This window comes from Stenella coeruleoalba (genome assembly GCF_951394435.1).
Source record: "Stenella coeruleoalba genome assembly, chromosome: 5".
Classification (NCBI taxonomy): Eukaryota; Metazoa; Chordata; class Mammalia; order Artiodactyla; family Delphinidae; genus Stenella; species Stenella coeruleoalba.
Genome location: NC_137150.1, coordinates 25,247,386 through 25,264,482, shown reverse-complemented (window position 1 = coordinate 25,264,482; position 17,097 = coordinate 25,247,386). Strand labels below are relative to the sequence as shown.

The window sequence follows — 17,097 nt, the reverse complement described above, 5'->3', positions numbered from 1 at the left end:
CAGACACCATGTCTGCCATGAGACTAGACTCTAGTTCCAGGCACAAGATGTTCTAATAAATAACAAATGCATCAAGAGCCAGCACAGAAGTGTGACAGAATCCGGGGTCTAGGCATTTGATTTTTCTCCGGGTGCTACTTGAGAATGGACACTGCCATTAAAGATTTATTACAGTAACAGGATAGTGATAAAGCTTTAGCTAAATTATAGGCCAACCAATGAAATGGAAAAGCAACATGCAATATCAGATCAACTAAATTATTTTCTGTATAATTTTGTACAGAGTTAGGGTCATGATTACACCGTACAGAGGACAGATGAATAACCTCGACTATACCTATTAGGTGAAGATGATTTCAAGCCATTAAGAGAAAAGAAAAGTGGCCCAGAAAAAAATTAGGCTATAGAAATCAAATGAAAAAACACAACACTAAGATTTGGGGGAGAAAGGGGAAGGAAGGGAATGAGCTACTGACTTACTAAAAAGAGAGCAAAGAAGTGGGACAGGGAGTCTGAGCCCTCAGAGCCAGAATGAGGAAAAGTATTCAAAGCCTCAAAGGGAGCTTCAGCAGTGAATACGGAAAGGGATGAGCCTGTTAACCATTTCAACGGAAAAAGAGAAACAATACGGGGAAGTTTTCTAAACCATCATTCACGGGGGTCAGTTAAATGCCTAACTCAAGCAGGGCAGGGCAATTAATAGGAGGTGAGCTTTGTTCCAAATGGTGACACCGATTAGTCCATTTCCTCCTGGCAACACCCTCAATAGGTGGATACTATTTTACAGATGAAGAAACTGAGACCACACAACGCCAGGTAACAGAGACTGGTACCAGAGACGGAGCACTCATCCCCTTAGTTGCACTGTCTCCCTGCAAGAGCCTATAAAAATCTTTACCCTTTTCTGTGGAGAGAGACCTTGGCTCTCCGGAATTTCTCAAAGGAGTCTGGGCCCCAAAAGTGACCCTCTACTTGAGAGAAAAGTTCCCTTATAGAGGCTACGAGGCTCTTCCAAGCGCACGAGGCTTTAGAACTCTGAAATACACCTGGTAGAGATGGAAAACCAGACACAGAAGCCATGCTTCTCCCCTGAAGATACCGAGAAAGTAGAAAGCAGCCCTTCCTCTCTTCCACGAGGCGTGACTCAGGGACGGTGCCTCCCCCAATTTGCTCTGTATGTCTGTGTGTGGCTGGGGGGCGGGGGGGGACCGGGGGGGGAGGGGCGGTCTCCGGTTTCCGACTCTCTTCCCCAGACATTCAAGGGTTACTCGGCCAGGCCTGGAAGAATGCGTGGGAATAAACAGATGGGACTCGGGGTGACAAGGGGACCCGGAGGCGCAGGGAGGGGAACTGGCCAGGAACACGCCGGGCCGGGTCCAGAGGCCCTCGGCACGGAGCCCGCGCCCGCACCCTGAACCTTACCGCCGCTTGGCTGCAGAAAACGAGGCGACCGCCCAGGGCTGTTCTTCGAGCCTGGGGCACGTCTTCGGGCGCCGCCGCTCCAGTGGCGCCCGCGGCTGGCGGCGGCCGGGTCCCGGCCGACTCGCACGCCCGGCAGGCTGGCGATCCGCGGCCTGCCCAGTCGAGGCCCTGGAGTTCGAGGCCCCGGGACGCCGACCGCGCGCGCGCCCCTGAGCCTGCCCAAAGAGGAAGGGTCAGGGCGCGCCCGCGTACCGAGCAGCGGCGGCGGCTGCAGCCGAGACCGCTGGCAGCTTCGTCCGCCCTCGCCCGGCCAAGCCACTGCCCCGCTTCCCCCGCGCGAGCTTTGGCGGCGGAGCAGCACGGTGAGCGCCGATTGGCCCTCGGGATGAATGTCGTACGGCACCTCTTCCCACGGATTGGCCAGGCCTGCGGTGCGTGCGAGGAGTAAACAAACCCCGCCCCGAGGCTTCCCAAAGAGAGGAGGGGGCCGCGAGGTGTAGCAGCGGGGCGTCAGGCGCTGTGCCGGGTCCCTGGGTTGTCCACTGGAGGTTCTCAGTGGGTCCCCCGCAGGGATCTCGCCAACGCGGCTCCCCAGCCGCCTCCGGGGCAGGCTACAGGCCTGAGGCCTAAAATTTATAGACACACCCTTCCCCGCCCCTTCCCCCGGCTTGGGTGGGAATCTTGACTTTTCCATCCACCCCCATCCCCCCGGGCCCAAGCAGGAAAACCCCCATCTCTCTTAGAAAAGGAGGAACTAGGTCATCCCTAGTTCCCAAGCACAACTCCGTCCCCAGTCACTTGATGGGTCACCTCCGGGGCAGCAGCATGGAGGGGCATGGGGACGAGTGATTGAGGCCACGTGTGGGGACGAGTGTGCGGTAGATTATTCAGACAGGGGTTAGAGACCGCTGGGCATGTGGCTTCTTCAGTACACAGGCAAGTAAGCTCCAAACCGGGCCAGGTCACCATGTCACGTGGAAGCTGAAGAGAAAATCGCAGCTCCCACCCCCCACATACCTGTCCATTTAGTTCAATATTAATACATTTTGTGCCTATCTGAAAACCATGTGTGAGCTTACATTTTAGTGGGGTGGGAAGGACAATATGCAAAAGAAATAAGCAAAATATAAGCTATGTTATAAGCTGGGACATGCTTTGGGGAAAATATGTAGCAGAGAAGGTGTTTGAGGGATGGCTTGACTTAAATAGAGTGCTCAGTGAAGGCAGCAGGAAAGGCGCCATTTAAATAAATGCCTAAAGGAACTGGGGGAGGTGAGAAAGCACCTTTGGACCTTTCTCTGGGGTGGAGTGGAGAGATAATTTCTGCATAATTGTACGTAGATAAAGTCCTAGGTGGTCAAGAATGCTGAATGCAGTCTCCTTGGACTCATTCTAAAATGCAAAAGCCCCAATGGAGTCACTACCTTGCATTTTGCAATAACAAATCAATAAGATTTATTTAGTTTCCACAGAAATTGTGTGGTTTCAACTTAAATACTTTTCAAACATCGTAAGCACAAAGATACAAAAATGAGGAAAACAGACGGAAACCTCCATCCTCAAGGAGCTCAGTCTATCAGGAGAGATGGATTGTTAATCACCTCAGGTCAAAGTGTAAACTGTCCAAGTAGAAGTAGATGCAGAGCTGTGCTTGGGCTAATGGGGGAGGGAGAAGCAGTGGATGTTATTAAGGAACTGTACCTCGGAATCTCTTTATCTATGAAGACAACTCAGTGCTAAATTTTGGAGTAAGGCTATGGCAATCAGGGATTCTCTAACCTCTTTGTAAATTGTTAAGGTGAGAGTCGGAAGATAATATTAAGTTAAACCACATGAAATTGTTAATATTTGGCAATTTTCATATGACTCGTAGAGTTAATATGAGGATTTTGCTATGCAATACATATAGTAAGTGTTCAATAAATAATGGTGATTATTATGATCATTTGATAATAGTGCTTTTGAAAAGAATGATTTAAAAGTCAATGTTTCATAACACCTTCCAACGCCTTGAAGTAAAATGGGCAGTGCAAGTTTCAAATTTTCCATATACTGGTTTGCTCTAGCTGTGAATTTCCATGACCTAATCAGGGTATGCTGTAAAAGACACAAAATGCTAGTTTCACGGCAGGCCAAGAAATTCAGAATAAGGAACAGCTTGGTTTTCAAGCCAAAAACTGAAAATTCCCCAGAACAGAATAAATTGTCAAGTTGCTTCAGGGAGGAAAATTCATGTAAATCAATTTTTCATTCCCACTCACAGTTCCAATTTAGCAATTTGCACAACAGTCAGCTTTCTCTCTTCCTTCTCATTTCCCCATTAAAAGATCTGATTTCCTTTGAAAAGGAAAATAAAGCTTCCACTATCTCCAAAGCAAGAGAGTAGATGTTTGAAACACGACAGAACACTTACTGATTTGGCGAACACTTACTGATTTGGCAAACACTTACTAAGCGCTTATTGTATGCCACCAACAGTGCTAGGCATTGGAAATACACACATAAATGTCCAAAGAGCTTTGTTCATGGGTGTTCCTTGTGCTTTGAACAATCCCCCAGTTCATCCACACCTCATCTACACATGCCTTCTCATCTAAGCTGAAACAACACTCTCTCCAGAAAAGCTTCCTCTGACTCCCCGTCTCCAGCTCTTGGCCCATAAAATTGTTTGTCTTTCTAACGTTCATCAAACTTCTGATTACTCATTTAGTACCTGTGTCCTGTTAGACTGTAAGCTCCCTGCGATTCGGATCTATGCCATTCTATTCACTACATTATCGTCGGTGCTTGAGGGAAGCTCAGTAAGTTTTTATTGAATGGATGAGTGTGCCACAGCCTAGCACGTTGGAAAGAGGAGACGAGCATAAATAAAGTCTCTACTTGTATATGCGGGGCAACAAACAGACGGCCATGAAAGAGACAGATCTGCTAAAATTAAACCTGAGGAATTTCCCTGTGCTGCCCCTCTCCTGAAGCTGGATGCTGTTTCTAGAGGCGTAGCTATAGTGCTCCTGGACCGATGTCTCTCAAACTTTAACATACCCGGGAATCACTTAGAGATCTTATTAAAATGCAGACTCTAGATCAGCAGGTCTGAGGTACCCCACCTCAGAGTGGGGGTAGAGTCTGCATTTCCAACGAACTCCCAACTGGTGATGCTGCTGCTTCAGCAAACACCACAGTTTGAGTGACAAGGACCTTAGTGACACCTTTTTACCATTCCCCAAAATCCATAGTTGTCTACACTTTTGTAGTTGCAGATGACTTTTTTAAAAATAAATTTATTATTTATTTATTTTATTTATTTATTTTTGGCTGCATTGGGTCTTTGTTGCTGCACGCGGGCTTTCTCTAGTTGTGAGGAGCAGGGGCTACTCTTCGCTGTGGTGCGCGGGCTTCTCATTGCAGTGGCTTCTCTTGTTGTGGAGCACGGGCTCTAGGCATGCAGGCTTCAGTAGCTGTGGCACGCGGGCTTAGCTGCTCCGCGGAATGTGGGACCAGGGCTCGAACCTGTGTCCCCTGCATTGGCAGGCGAATTCTTAACCACTGCACCACCAGGGAAATCCTGCAGATGACTTTCTAAAAAGCATCCTGATTTCACACCCAATCCATCCAGTGACGGACAAAAGAAATAACACTTAAGTGAAAAATGTGTTACAGCAAGGCCTTGTCTTCCAGAGACAGTTGTATTATGTGCAGTTTAGTCACATTAAACTGCAGAGTGGAATCAAAGCCTTGGAATTTCCTCAGTGAGGGACACAGCTTTCTCCTGAGTTCATTTCTGGAATGACTTTGTTCAGGCAGTGGAAAGATTACACAGCCACCATTAATAGAAGTAAACTTTTCTTAATATCAAACCTAAAATTATTTTAAGATAAATATCTTATTTATCCTAAAAATATAAATTATATGTGAGGTATAAGAAATAATGATAATATGATCTAGCAGTCCCACTCTTGGGCATATATCCAGACAAAACTATAATTCAAGAAGATACATGCACCCCTATGTTCATAGCAGCACTTATTTACAATAGCCAAGACATGGAAACAACCTAAATGTCCGTTGACAGAAGAATGGATAAAGAAGATGTGGTACATATATAACATAATGGAATATCACTCAGCCATAAAAAAGAATGAAATAATGCCATTTGGAGCAACATGGATGGACCTAGAGATTATCGTACTAAGTGAAGGAAGTCAGAGAGAAAGACAAATATCATATGACATCAATTATATGTGGAATCTAAAATATGACACAAAGGAACTTATCTACGAAACAGAAACAGATTCACAGACATAGAGAACAGACTTGCTTTTGCCAAGGGGAAGGGGGATGGGGGAGGGATGGAGTGGGAGGTTGGGATTAGCAGACGCAAACTATTACATCTGCTAACTAATACAGAGGAGCACATTTACACACTGGCTCCTGTCCCCATTGTTTAAACATTACCCATATGGTGTCAACTCTCTAGCATTCCAGGCTTGACCATGGGTGAAAAATGACAGAATGAGTTCAAATGAGTATTCCAAGCTGGGAGGCAGAGAAATCCCAGCTCATAAAACCAGAGATATGGTAAAGTAAGATGCTGTCAGGTTACACCTGGGCAGCTGGTTGCTACAACTGGAATCAAAAAATGGGCTAAGAGGATGTGAAGTGGGGCAAGAGATGACCAATACTGATATAAATAATTGGATAATAAATGGAGGACAGGCAACAACTCTTCCTTACAGTAGAATTCCATGCATAAATGTAAAGACATAATGGAAATAGAAAATCACCATTATTAGGCAAATATTACAGAAATGATTGTTGCAGACAGGAAGCATCCGGGGATACTAAAAACTAGTGAGTGAAAGTGTGATGGGAAACAGGATATTTACATGGTCTAAAAGTATCTCTTGTGTGGGATGAATTGGAAGATTGGGACTGATACATATACACCACTATATATAAAATAGATAACTAATGAGAACCTACTGTATAGCACAGGGAACTCTATTCAGTACTCTGCAATGACCTATATGGGAATAGAATCTAAAAAAGAGTGGATATATTTAAATGTATAAATGATTCACTTTGCTGTACAGCATAAACTAACACAACATTGTAAAGCAGCTATACTCCAACAAAAATTAAAAAAAAAAAGTATTTCCTCACAAGATACTTAACTACAAAGGGGAAAATAGTACTTTTATGATGGAAAAACCTGGCAGACACCCCTTTAATCAAAGGATCAAGGTTAACAACAATAATAAGACATATTGATGTCTTCCTGATAGACTGCACTAAGGCCACGGACATCACTTCTGCAGGATTCTAACAAAAATTCAGAACTTTAACCTAATCACAAGAAAATATCAGGCCAACCCAAATTGAGGGACATTCTATAAAATAACTGCCAATCTTCTTAAAAAATGTTAAGGTCATGAAAGAAAGACAGACTAGGGAACTATCACAGATTGGAGGAGAGTAAGAAGACATGAAAATTAAATGCAACGTGGGATCCTGGATTGAATTCTGGACCAGAAAAAGGACAAGAGTTGGAAAACTGACAAAATTCAAGTAAGGCCTGTGGATTAGTTTATACTACTGTATTAATGTGAATTTCCCATGTTGAGTAGTTATAGTATGGTTATGTAAGTGACGTGTTAATTAGGAGAAGCTGGGGGAAAGGAGAACTCTATGTACTACTTTTACAACTTCTCTTTAAGTCTAAAATTATTTCAAAATAGAAAGCCAAAAAGCTAAATATTGGAAATCAACTATATTTCAATTAAAAAAAAACTAAATCCTGGTGGATCTTATTAAAACACAGATTCTGTTTCAGTACACCTGGAATGAAGCCTGAAGTTCTGCTCTTCTGAAAAGCACTCTGGTGACACGGAGGCTACTGGTCCCAACAACATATCTGAGTAGCAAGACTTGTTCCCTCCTGTTGTATTAAGGTGAAACTGACACTCAATAAACTATGCATAAAGTGAGTAACTTGATGAGTTTTGACATATGTATATACCATGAAACTATTCCCACAATCAAGATAATGAATTTATGGTTGGCAGGCAATTCTACACGGCTTTCTTGTTTCTGCTTGTCTGGTAAGCAGAGGTACTGAGATAGTGTCTCCCTCCAGAGTAGAGGGCAGTTTTGTTTCCTGTCCAATATAATAAAAATTATTTCCTCCGGAGCAAGCATCGGGCACACTTGCTTGCAGCCCATTACAAAAGACTCAAGTTTCCTAAGCTCGAGATCGCTCAGCTGTACTGCAAACCCACTGTGTGCACAGCATCAACCCAGACAGTCCACACAGGAGTTAAGAGGCAAAGGAAACCAATGCAAATATGAAGATTATGATGTTTGCTATGTCATGAGTAATAAAGTCTTTAATCTCTGACCCAGGAGTCTCATATCTGCTGCCAGTATCCATGGAGCTGTGGGAGGCTAACTCGTTAGCTTCCAAGTACAGAAAAACTTCAAACTCTTCTCAGTTCTTGACAGAGTTTGGTGATGAAACTGGGATGCTGACAGAGACAGGACCTTCTGGGAGAGACAGGACAACCCTGTGGGCTGGGTTAAAGAATATGAGAATTCCCTGGGATCTGGTGGCTAATAACCTTGCCCAAGTGGTGGGGAAGAGGGAGAGGTAATTTAGTAAATCTAAGGTATTTGCCTTACAATCTCCACATCCTAGTGGGTTGTTTCTAAATAGCAAAGAATCCACTATTAGTCCCTATCACCCTCATTTATTTTTTTCCTACAATTTCTTTTACATAGCCAGATTCTTTACATATATATATATATATATATATATAAAACACATATATATACACACAGATATATATATGTATATTTTTGGCCACACTGCACGGCTTGCGGGATCTTAGTTCCCCAATCAGGGATCGAACCTGGGCCCTTGGCAGTGAAAGCACGGAGTCCTAACCACTGGCCCGCCAGCGAATTCCCTAAAAATAATTTTATAATATTTCATAAATTTATAGTCACATACATTTCAGAAAAGTCAGCTCCACATACCTGCCCCTTCCTGTCCTCCTCATTAGACTAATATGACTTTGAACAACAATAAAATCAAAACCATACCCCTTTCTTTCTTCAAATAATTGAATGTTTAGTATCCTTCAAAATCCCTACTACAGAATGAACCATGGGCTCCCCTTCGGTCAGGGAATGGAATCCAGATTGTCCGACTGAATCCTCTGCCATCATCATCGGGATGTCGCTATTTATGTGCGCGGATGTGAAGCAACGAAGAGAGAAACACTAAAAAAAAATGGCTTTAATACACAATATGTACAGATCACTCACTGTTTCGTTATAATTTCCCAAATAATTTTAATGATAATTTTCATAATGGATTTTAACAGCTGCTAGGTTAATTCCGTCACATTAGCATTTGAAAGTATGTTTCTTCCAGTTACTTAAAATTTTTCTAAACATTTAAATATACAGTATATTTTCACAATAGATTGTACCCTCTTTTTTCCACTACAAAGAATTAACTCTCATCTCTAGTAATTTCCTCTGTGCAAGAATGCAGAATATAGAATAAGCCTAAACAGGATCTGAAGAGGCAGGGTTACAGAAAACCTTCCTTCTCTAACCATATTAAGCCTCATTTTTTTCTTCTTCCAGTTAAAAGGGAAACACAAGCCCAAATTTATCTTGAGTCACAACCGAAGTTAACATATGCTTATTTCTCTGTGACGTTCTTAATGCGCAGAAACCAAAACAAGAAATGGTATTAAATAAGAACTTCCAGGTAAAATTTAAAAATAAATCCAAAAGTTAAAGTAGACAAAAGGTAACGGGAAAATTCCCATACACATGAAAAAGATTCCTTCTATTCTGCATCCTTGATTTTATCTATAGATTTTAACAATGATTTATGATGTTCTCAATGACCATTTAATAAAACTATGAAATTCATAAAGAACATGAGAGAAATAAAATTATAAATTTACTGATGCATACAAATTGGAATCTATATTAACTGTCTTGCACAAATAGGAAAATTTTGAATTAATTTTCCACAAAATCATTCTGAAATATTTACACAAATCAGCTTATTTTAAATAAAAAATATTTTTAGGATTATGATACCTATGTACAAAACATGTACTTGTACCCTTTACTTAACATTCTAAGTAAAGGTGTCTTTGAAACTTTTTTGCTATTATACAGTGTTAGTACCACACTACATAATAAGTATGTAAGAAATACAAGAGCTCTTCTGCTCAGTACATTACAAAGTCATGTTCAAATGCTATATACATTTTGCCCAGAAGGATTTGAAAATGCTACTTAATGACTTCTTAAGTCACTGGACTGATTTTTTTTTTTTAAGTTTTTAAAAAGGATATTCCTTTAAGGATATGGCTCCTTTAGCAAACAACCCAATTAGCAAATGGACAAAAGATATGGACAGACATTTCACTAGAGGATAAACAGATCGCAAAAGAGCACATGAAAAGATGTTCAACATCATTATTAATTAGGGAAATGCAAATTCAATCCACAATGAGAAAACCACACACTTATCACAGTGGACGAACGTGAAAAACGGTGACAACATCAAATGCTGGTGACAACGTGGAGAAAGTGGATCCCTCATACATTGCTGGTGGGAATGTAAAATGGTGCAGCTATTCTGCAAAACAGTTTGGCGGTTTCTTGTAAAGATACGGCTCATTTAAATTGGAAACCTTATCATTTATTTTCTACACAACATAGGTATCTATACAGACACATCCATTTTATTTTAATAAACCAAATGTAATGTAAAGTGGGGGGAAAGACAATGGAAATAGAATAACAGAGAATTTCCGAAACATCCGATTCTGCAGGTTCCTGCCTCTATCATTCCCATTCCCATGATCATTCCTGCATCCTTCTAGGGGCAAAGGTCCCATGGGAATATGGTGACAAAATAACCAGTGACTCACAGTAGATGCTGGTGCCAAAATACTTACAGCTATGAGGATCCCAAACTTTAAAAAACAATGTGATTCTCGACGGCCTATTTGACTTCTCTGGAGTTACCCCTTTAGGCTGGTTTGAACCAGATGACCTGGATTTGAGTATGCAAGATGAGGACTCTGGGACCAGATAGATCCAGGGTGTGTTTTGGGCTTTTAATTTTAATTGAGAAACATGATATAAATTTCTCTATCAAGAAACACATGTAACATCAAGGACAAAATGTATACGCAAAAAAAGTTGCACTTACAAACACAAAGTACAAATTCATCCCACAAATATGAAGGCACAGAGTTAAGTTCTGTGGAAGCAGACATGTTTTCTGCTTTCAGGGAACTTCTAGTTTGGTGGAGGCTTGCCCAGAGGCAGATAAAAGAGTAATCATCTCCTTCGTTCAGAGATGAAAAGGAAACAAAAAGGCAGATCAAATCAAAGATGATCTGGAGACTACATTAATCCCATACTGAAGTCATAAATTCACTCATTAAGACCACAGAGAATGCAGACATGGGGGTGAGGGTAGGTGGATAAAAACAGCAGAAGACAATTACAGCATGACATTTTTTCCCCACCTCATTAACCAGCAAAGCAGAAACGCTATTTATTTTAAGATACTACTACTTCTTTTTGCTTACAACTATTTCCTAAGGTAAAAATGAAGCAGAGAGAAAAGGAGTACGATAGACACTCTACATTCACTGAGTCTTCAATTTTCTTCCAACAGTCTACATCACTGGTTCTCAACTGCGGGGGTGATTTTGTCTCCCAGGGGACATTTAGCAATGTTTGGAGACATTTTGCCATCATTAAGTAGATGGATGCTAGTGGGTAAAGGTCAGGGATCTGGTAAACATCCTATAATACATAGCACCCAAAAACAAAGAATTATCTGTCCTCAAATGTCAATGATGCTGAGGTTGAGAAACCATGTCATGGTTGGATATAAAAAAATTTAAAAATCAGTAAGTCTATAGTATAAAAGCATTTAGTACCACTTTAGGAAGGATTGTACAGGAAGATTCTCCTTGATAAGATAGCTACAGATCTCCTAAAATTATCTGATAGACCCATAGTGAGGAAATAAAACATGCTGAGAAATATTAGCATAGAAATTTTTTTAACTTCAATTATTAGCATACGTATGAAAAATAAACTTGAAAGGACAATTTTTTGCTCAATTGATTCTGATAATCAGCGCTTTCTACAACCACAAAAGCAAATGTGGTCATGTTTCTGATTTAGGTCAAATCTGACAAAAGATCTAGTAAACTGTGTTACTAAAAAAAAGGCCAGACATATTAAAAATAGAAGATTAACTTCTAAACTAATGGAAGAAAAAATTAGCCACTGATTTTTGAGGAGATGCTCAATTCCAGTAGAAAGATATTCAAAGTTATTTTTCCACATTATCTAAAAGATATTTCTCCTTTATTTTGTGGTTTCATGATGAGAAAGAACAATGTGGAAAATGAATGAAATAACAAATGTTTAGGTATTAATAATATCACAATTCAGTACACCCTAATACAAAAAGACAATTATTTCCTATGGACATCATACCCACTGAGGAGCAGACTCTATAAGAAATAGTAAAACAGAGTGGCTTTCATATGACTTTGATAAGAAAGCTTTTAATTGGCCACTAAGCTTTGTAAAAAAGGATGTGAATAACAGAAAGAATGAAACGAGTAAGATGTTATCTACATAAGGGGATCTGACTTATTACAGTAAACAAAACACCTTGACTTAACAAAAATATTTCCAAGTCTAGTATCTATTACCTGTCTCTGAAATGGACATACATGATAGTAACAGCAAACTTCCCTATAACAGTCACTTCTTTAATTACATTATTATTTAACAGTGAGTTCTACAACAGTAGGACTTTATGTGATATGATAAAGCCTGACCAAGAGGGAAATAAATACATTATTGCTGCAAATCTAAAAGGAACCTAGCCCCAAAACAGGGAGGGGCAAATAACATGAGAACATGTTGGAAGGTGGTCAACTTGTCTTAGGACAAGTTTACATCTGGCCTGAAGCTACTCACAACTCTTAGCTCTTACCTTTCTCTACCTTGTTTCTATCAAGTGAGTTTGAAAATGTAGGACTCATGCTGTTCCTCTCTGCGGATCTCTGGCTCAGTGGCTGAGGGGCAGTCACTAGCTTGACTACACTCCCATCCCCTCTGTCAGCTACCTCACTGCACAAATCTCAGAGAGATGAGTAGATTGGACAAAAACAAGAAAGATACCCAAACAAGCAAAATACCCCAATGAAGGCAATTCTTAAGTCAGCAATAAATTAGGGCACTTTCTTCAAATTAAGCTCTGTCGACTAGGCACTTAATAAAAATAAAAGACGTTTACACCAGCATCTCAACAAGTAAGAAGGATAGAGAAGAGGAGAAGAAAGGCAAGATTTATATTTACTACGTGTATTTTGTAAAAAATGAGATTTTATATTTTACCCAGAAATTTTTGAAAGAATGCTATCTGAGAAGGAAAGTATTCTCCTATTCCTTATGAATCAATACCCAATGAATCAATACCCTTTTTGGTTTTACTAACTAAAATGATTTTTTTCAGTGTTTTTCAATATATAAAGAAAGCTCAGATTCTGGTTAAACAAGGAAAAATTAAGGCAGTGTCTTTAAACCCAATAAGGGAAAGAATTGACTACCAAATGAGCCTATCTAAGAGAGACATATTGAGCTAACATTTGGATACAACACTGAACAATTATGGCTTTAAATAGAAAATATTAAAATTCAAATATCAAAATTCCACATTTTCTTGGTTATTCTTTCTTTTTAACTATATGGACTTCAAAGAGCCCACTTCATTTTAAAGAATTAAGGAAACACTTTTCACATCATTTTGGAACAAAACACGAACAGTGCTTGACCCGGAACTATTAACTCAGATAGTAAACAATTATGTTCATATTGGCCCAGTACAAACAGGAGGAGGACCCGTGACTGTCAAAACATGGCTGGAAATAGCTAGCGTCCTTTGGAATTTGCTACAAAACAGAAGATTTAAAAGTTCTGAGGTATTGTTGCCTTACAATCTTACCAAGGTTTAGAATTTTTTCAATGAGGAGTTTTGTTTTGTTTTCAAAAAAGCAGTGCTTTTTCTCTCCGGTTGCAGAGCTCAGCTCCAGTCTTCTCCTCTCATTCATGGTCGTATTGTTGTCCCTGAGCTTTGTCTCATCTGCACATCACAGCAACCAGCCATGCGTGGTTTCAGTCATTCCGTTAGTGCTATGTCTTGTTATACCAATTCATGGAGCGTTTCACTGCTTTGACCCAGTTTCCCATATTCTTTTCATATTCTTGCCATTTCTTCTGTGGCTTGAAAACTATTTCACTTTGCCTCAGTTTCTTTAGTTCCTCCTTGTCAGTCCAAAACCCTAGAGATGAAAAAATTTACTCTCAAGTTTTAAGGCACATAATGAGTCCGTAAAGTTTATCCACAAACCTATGTGAACTGGTGCACAGGTGAACAGTTATTACTTTAAAACACAGTTCAAACTATTTTGTTGCTTTGAGCTTGGTTAGATTGACTATCCCTGGGAATAAATACATCAGGGTTTAAAAGTCTTTTGGTATCTAACTAGCAGCTTTATTTCTGTGTGGAAGGGCACCAAATCATTTCTAGAGCAACCACATCCTGCCATCATTTAATTTCATGACTAGCTCTTAAGAAAGAAAGAAAGAAAAAAAACCCAAGTAAGAAATAGTAGGGGCTTCTCTGGTGGCGCAGTGGTTGAGAATCTGCCTGCTAATGCAGGGGACACGGGTTCGAGCCCTGGTCTGGGAGGATCCCACATGCCGCGGAGCAGCTAGGCCCGTGAGCCACAACTACTGAGCCTGCGCGTCTGGAGCCTGTGCTCCGCAACAAGAGAGGCCACGACAGTGAGAGGCCCGCGTACCGCGATGATGAGTGGCCCCCGCTTGCCACAACTAGAGAAAGCCCTCGCACAGAAACGAAGATGCGACACAGCAAAAATAAATTAATAAATTAATAAACTCCTACCCCCAACATCTAAAAAAAAAAAAAAAAAAGAAATGATATACTTTCTTTTTATACAATTTAAAAAAAAACAATGATAGGGCTTCCCTGGTGGTGCAGTGGTTAAGAATCCGCCTGCCAATGCAGGGGACACGGGTTCGAGCCCTGGTCCAGGAAGATCGCACATGTCGTGGAGCAACTAAGCCTGTGAGCCACAGCTACTGAGCCCACATGCCACAACTAGTGAAGCCCGTGTGCCTAGAGCCCACGCGCCACAACAAGAGAAGCCATCGCAATGAGAAGCACGCACACTGCAATGAAGAGTAGTCCCAGCTCACCACAACTAGAGAAAACCAGTGTGCAGCAACGAAGCCCCAACGCAGCCAATAAATAAATAAATAAATTTATTTATTAAAAAAACCAAAGCAAAACAATGATAAATTAAGGTTTTTCTTTTTTTTTGGCGACACTCTGCAACTTGTGCAGTATATTAGTTACCCGACCAGGGAACAAACCCGGTCCCACAGCAGTGAAAGCACAGAGTCCTAACCACTGGACCGCCAGGGAATCCCCCAAGTTAAGATTTTTGTCATATATCTTGAGGTAAGAGGCAACTCCTCAGGATATGCATAAAATTCAAAGTTGGGGATTAATATAAAAAATAGTTTCTTTTTCAAACTATTGCATTTCATACAAGGCTTTTAAATTCCAGTTCAAGATAATCTTGTAGTTCTGGCATATATTGTTCTTTACAAAGAGGATCATTTATAATAAAAAGCAGCAAGAAAACATATTATAACTACGATCATACGTAGTCTGAAATGGTAGCGATCCCTTGTTAATAAACTTGGTACATCTCACTTACTCTGAAGTATTAACATGGTTGACAAGTCTTCAAGAAGTACATTTTTCTCTTACCAATAAAGCTGACACATAAAATTCTTTCTTCTAAAAGTTTCCATCAGGCCACATTCTATTTACAAAGTCAGTGTTTTAGACTGTCTATATTTAAAGGTATTAATTATTTTATGGAAGTTATTAAAAGGCTAAAAATAATCTTTATTAGTGTACTACAAGTAGATATATCTAGTCATGAAAATAAGTATGTTCTTAAAATTCTTATTTCCAGAATTTATTATTTACACTTAATGGCATACATACTCTTAAAAGTCACTTTATTAAATGTGTATTGAACAGACCCAGTTTCTGGGTGAATTTTGAAAATACAGAGAATTTGCGTAGCCTTCATGTCTCATATTTCTTTTTTTTTTTTTTTTTTTTTTTTTTGCGGTACGCGGGCCTCTCACTGTTGTGGCCTCTCCCGTTGCGGAGCACAGGCTCCGGACGTGCAGGCTCAGCGGCCATGGCTTACGGGCCCAGCTGCTCCACGGTATGTGGGATCTTCCCGGACTAGGGCACGAACCCGTGTCCCCTGCATCGGCAGGTGGACTCAACCACTGCGCCACCAGGGAAGCCCCATGCCTCATATTTCTGAGAGAGAAGTAATCCAACCAGAAATTTCAGATTCTCTGAGGAGGTAAAACTGTTCCCTGTAGTTAGTGAAGTATCTTTGTATTGAAAAGTTTTGAAATTAAATACAGATAAAATGAAGTAGATACAACTCAAGCCACTATATTATATGTAAGAATAACTTGCATGTGTCTGTTATTTAAAGTGTATTAAATGTTCAAGAGAATTTGACATATTTAGCTTTATAAGGTGATAAGTGTAGATCAATTTGATTAACTTTATAAACAATATTGGAATGCTTATGAGCATTTGGCTTACTGTAATGATAAGCTTAATTTATTCATTTTTCAAGAGTTGTTTAAGTACTGGAGAAATTTCCTTGTTATAGTTCTAAGTTTGCTCAATTAGTCATGTGAAATTATTAAAAATAACATCAGCTATATTGTACTTAAGAGTTGAAATACACAAAGTAACAAATTTGTAAACGGGAATGACTATTTAAGGGGAAGTTACTTTCTTCAACTTGAATTAATCAAACACCAATCAATGAACAAATGAAAGTGATTGTTTCAATTTTATTCAAAGTTAACAGATTTTTAGTAGAATAAAGTATAAGGTGAACTTACCAAGATTTGATGCTTTTTGGGTCCATAACTTTAATTGCTAAATAACAGCCTAAACTTTTAAGTGTAAGATATCCTGTTTTGTACAAACACTCCTCCCTTCCATACAGGAACACAGGAAAACACTCCCAGTGTCCCAAGCGACATCCTGCTCCTAAAGAGCCCTCTAATTGGCCTCCCCATGTCTGTTCTTTACTCCTCCCAACTAATTAGTGAAAACATTAATTGCCAAAGTGATTTGTTCAAATATAGATCTAACCATGTCCTTCTGCTTAAAATTGTTCAGTGGCTCTCCAATGCATTCAAGATCAAGTCCAATCTCCTCTATATGAAGAGGCCACCATGACTGGACCTCTATGTACCTCTCCAGCCTCCCCTCTTGCTCTCATCCTATCAGCACCATAATGGGCCAGTACCTTTGCACGAGCTGCCTTCTCTACTGGACCACTCACCTCTATTCTCTCACCTGGTTGTCTGCTAACCCCTTCAAAATTGAACTATACGTTGTCGCCTCTGGGAAAGCCTACACCAATTGCTTGATACTGTGGCTGTTTGCTGGGCTTATCA

General features: G+C 40.3%; 2 protein-coding genes across 7 annotated transcripts in view; both read right to left on the bottom strand.

The window, feature by feature from the left end:
- TFDP2 (transcription factor Dp-2) overlaps nt 1–1,784 on the bottom strand; it is a 172,427-nt gene extending 170,643 nt beyond the window's left edge. For all 3 annotated transcript variants that reach the window (XM_079922942.1, XM_079922940.1, XM_079922941.1), the window contains exon 1: nt 1,423–1,784. The gene's annotated coding sequence lies outside the window, so the exon portion shown is untranslated. The remainder of the gene's footprint in view (nt 1–1,422) is intronic.
- Nucleotides 1,785–8,606: 6,822 nt separating this feature from the next.
- Nucleotides 8,607–17,097, bottom strand: part of GK5 (glycerol kinase 5) — a 77,879-nt gene continuing 69,388 nt past the window's right edge. For all 4 annotated transcript variants that reach the window (XM_079921663.1, XM_079921665.1, XM_079921664.1 and 1 more), the window contains one exon: nt 8,607–13,835. In XM_079921663.1, the coding sequence (XP_079777789.1) occupies nt 13,687–13,835 (149 nt within the window). In that variant the 3' untranslated portion in view covers nt 8,607–13,686. The remainder of the gene's footprint in view (nt 13,836–17,097) is intronic.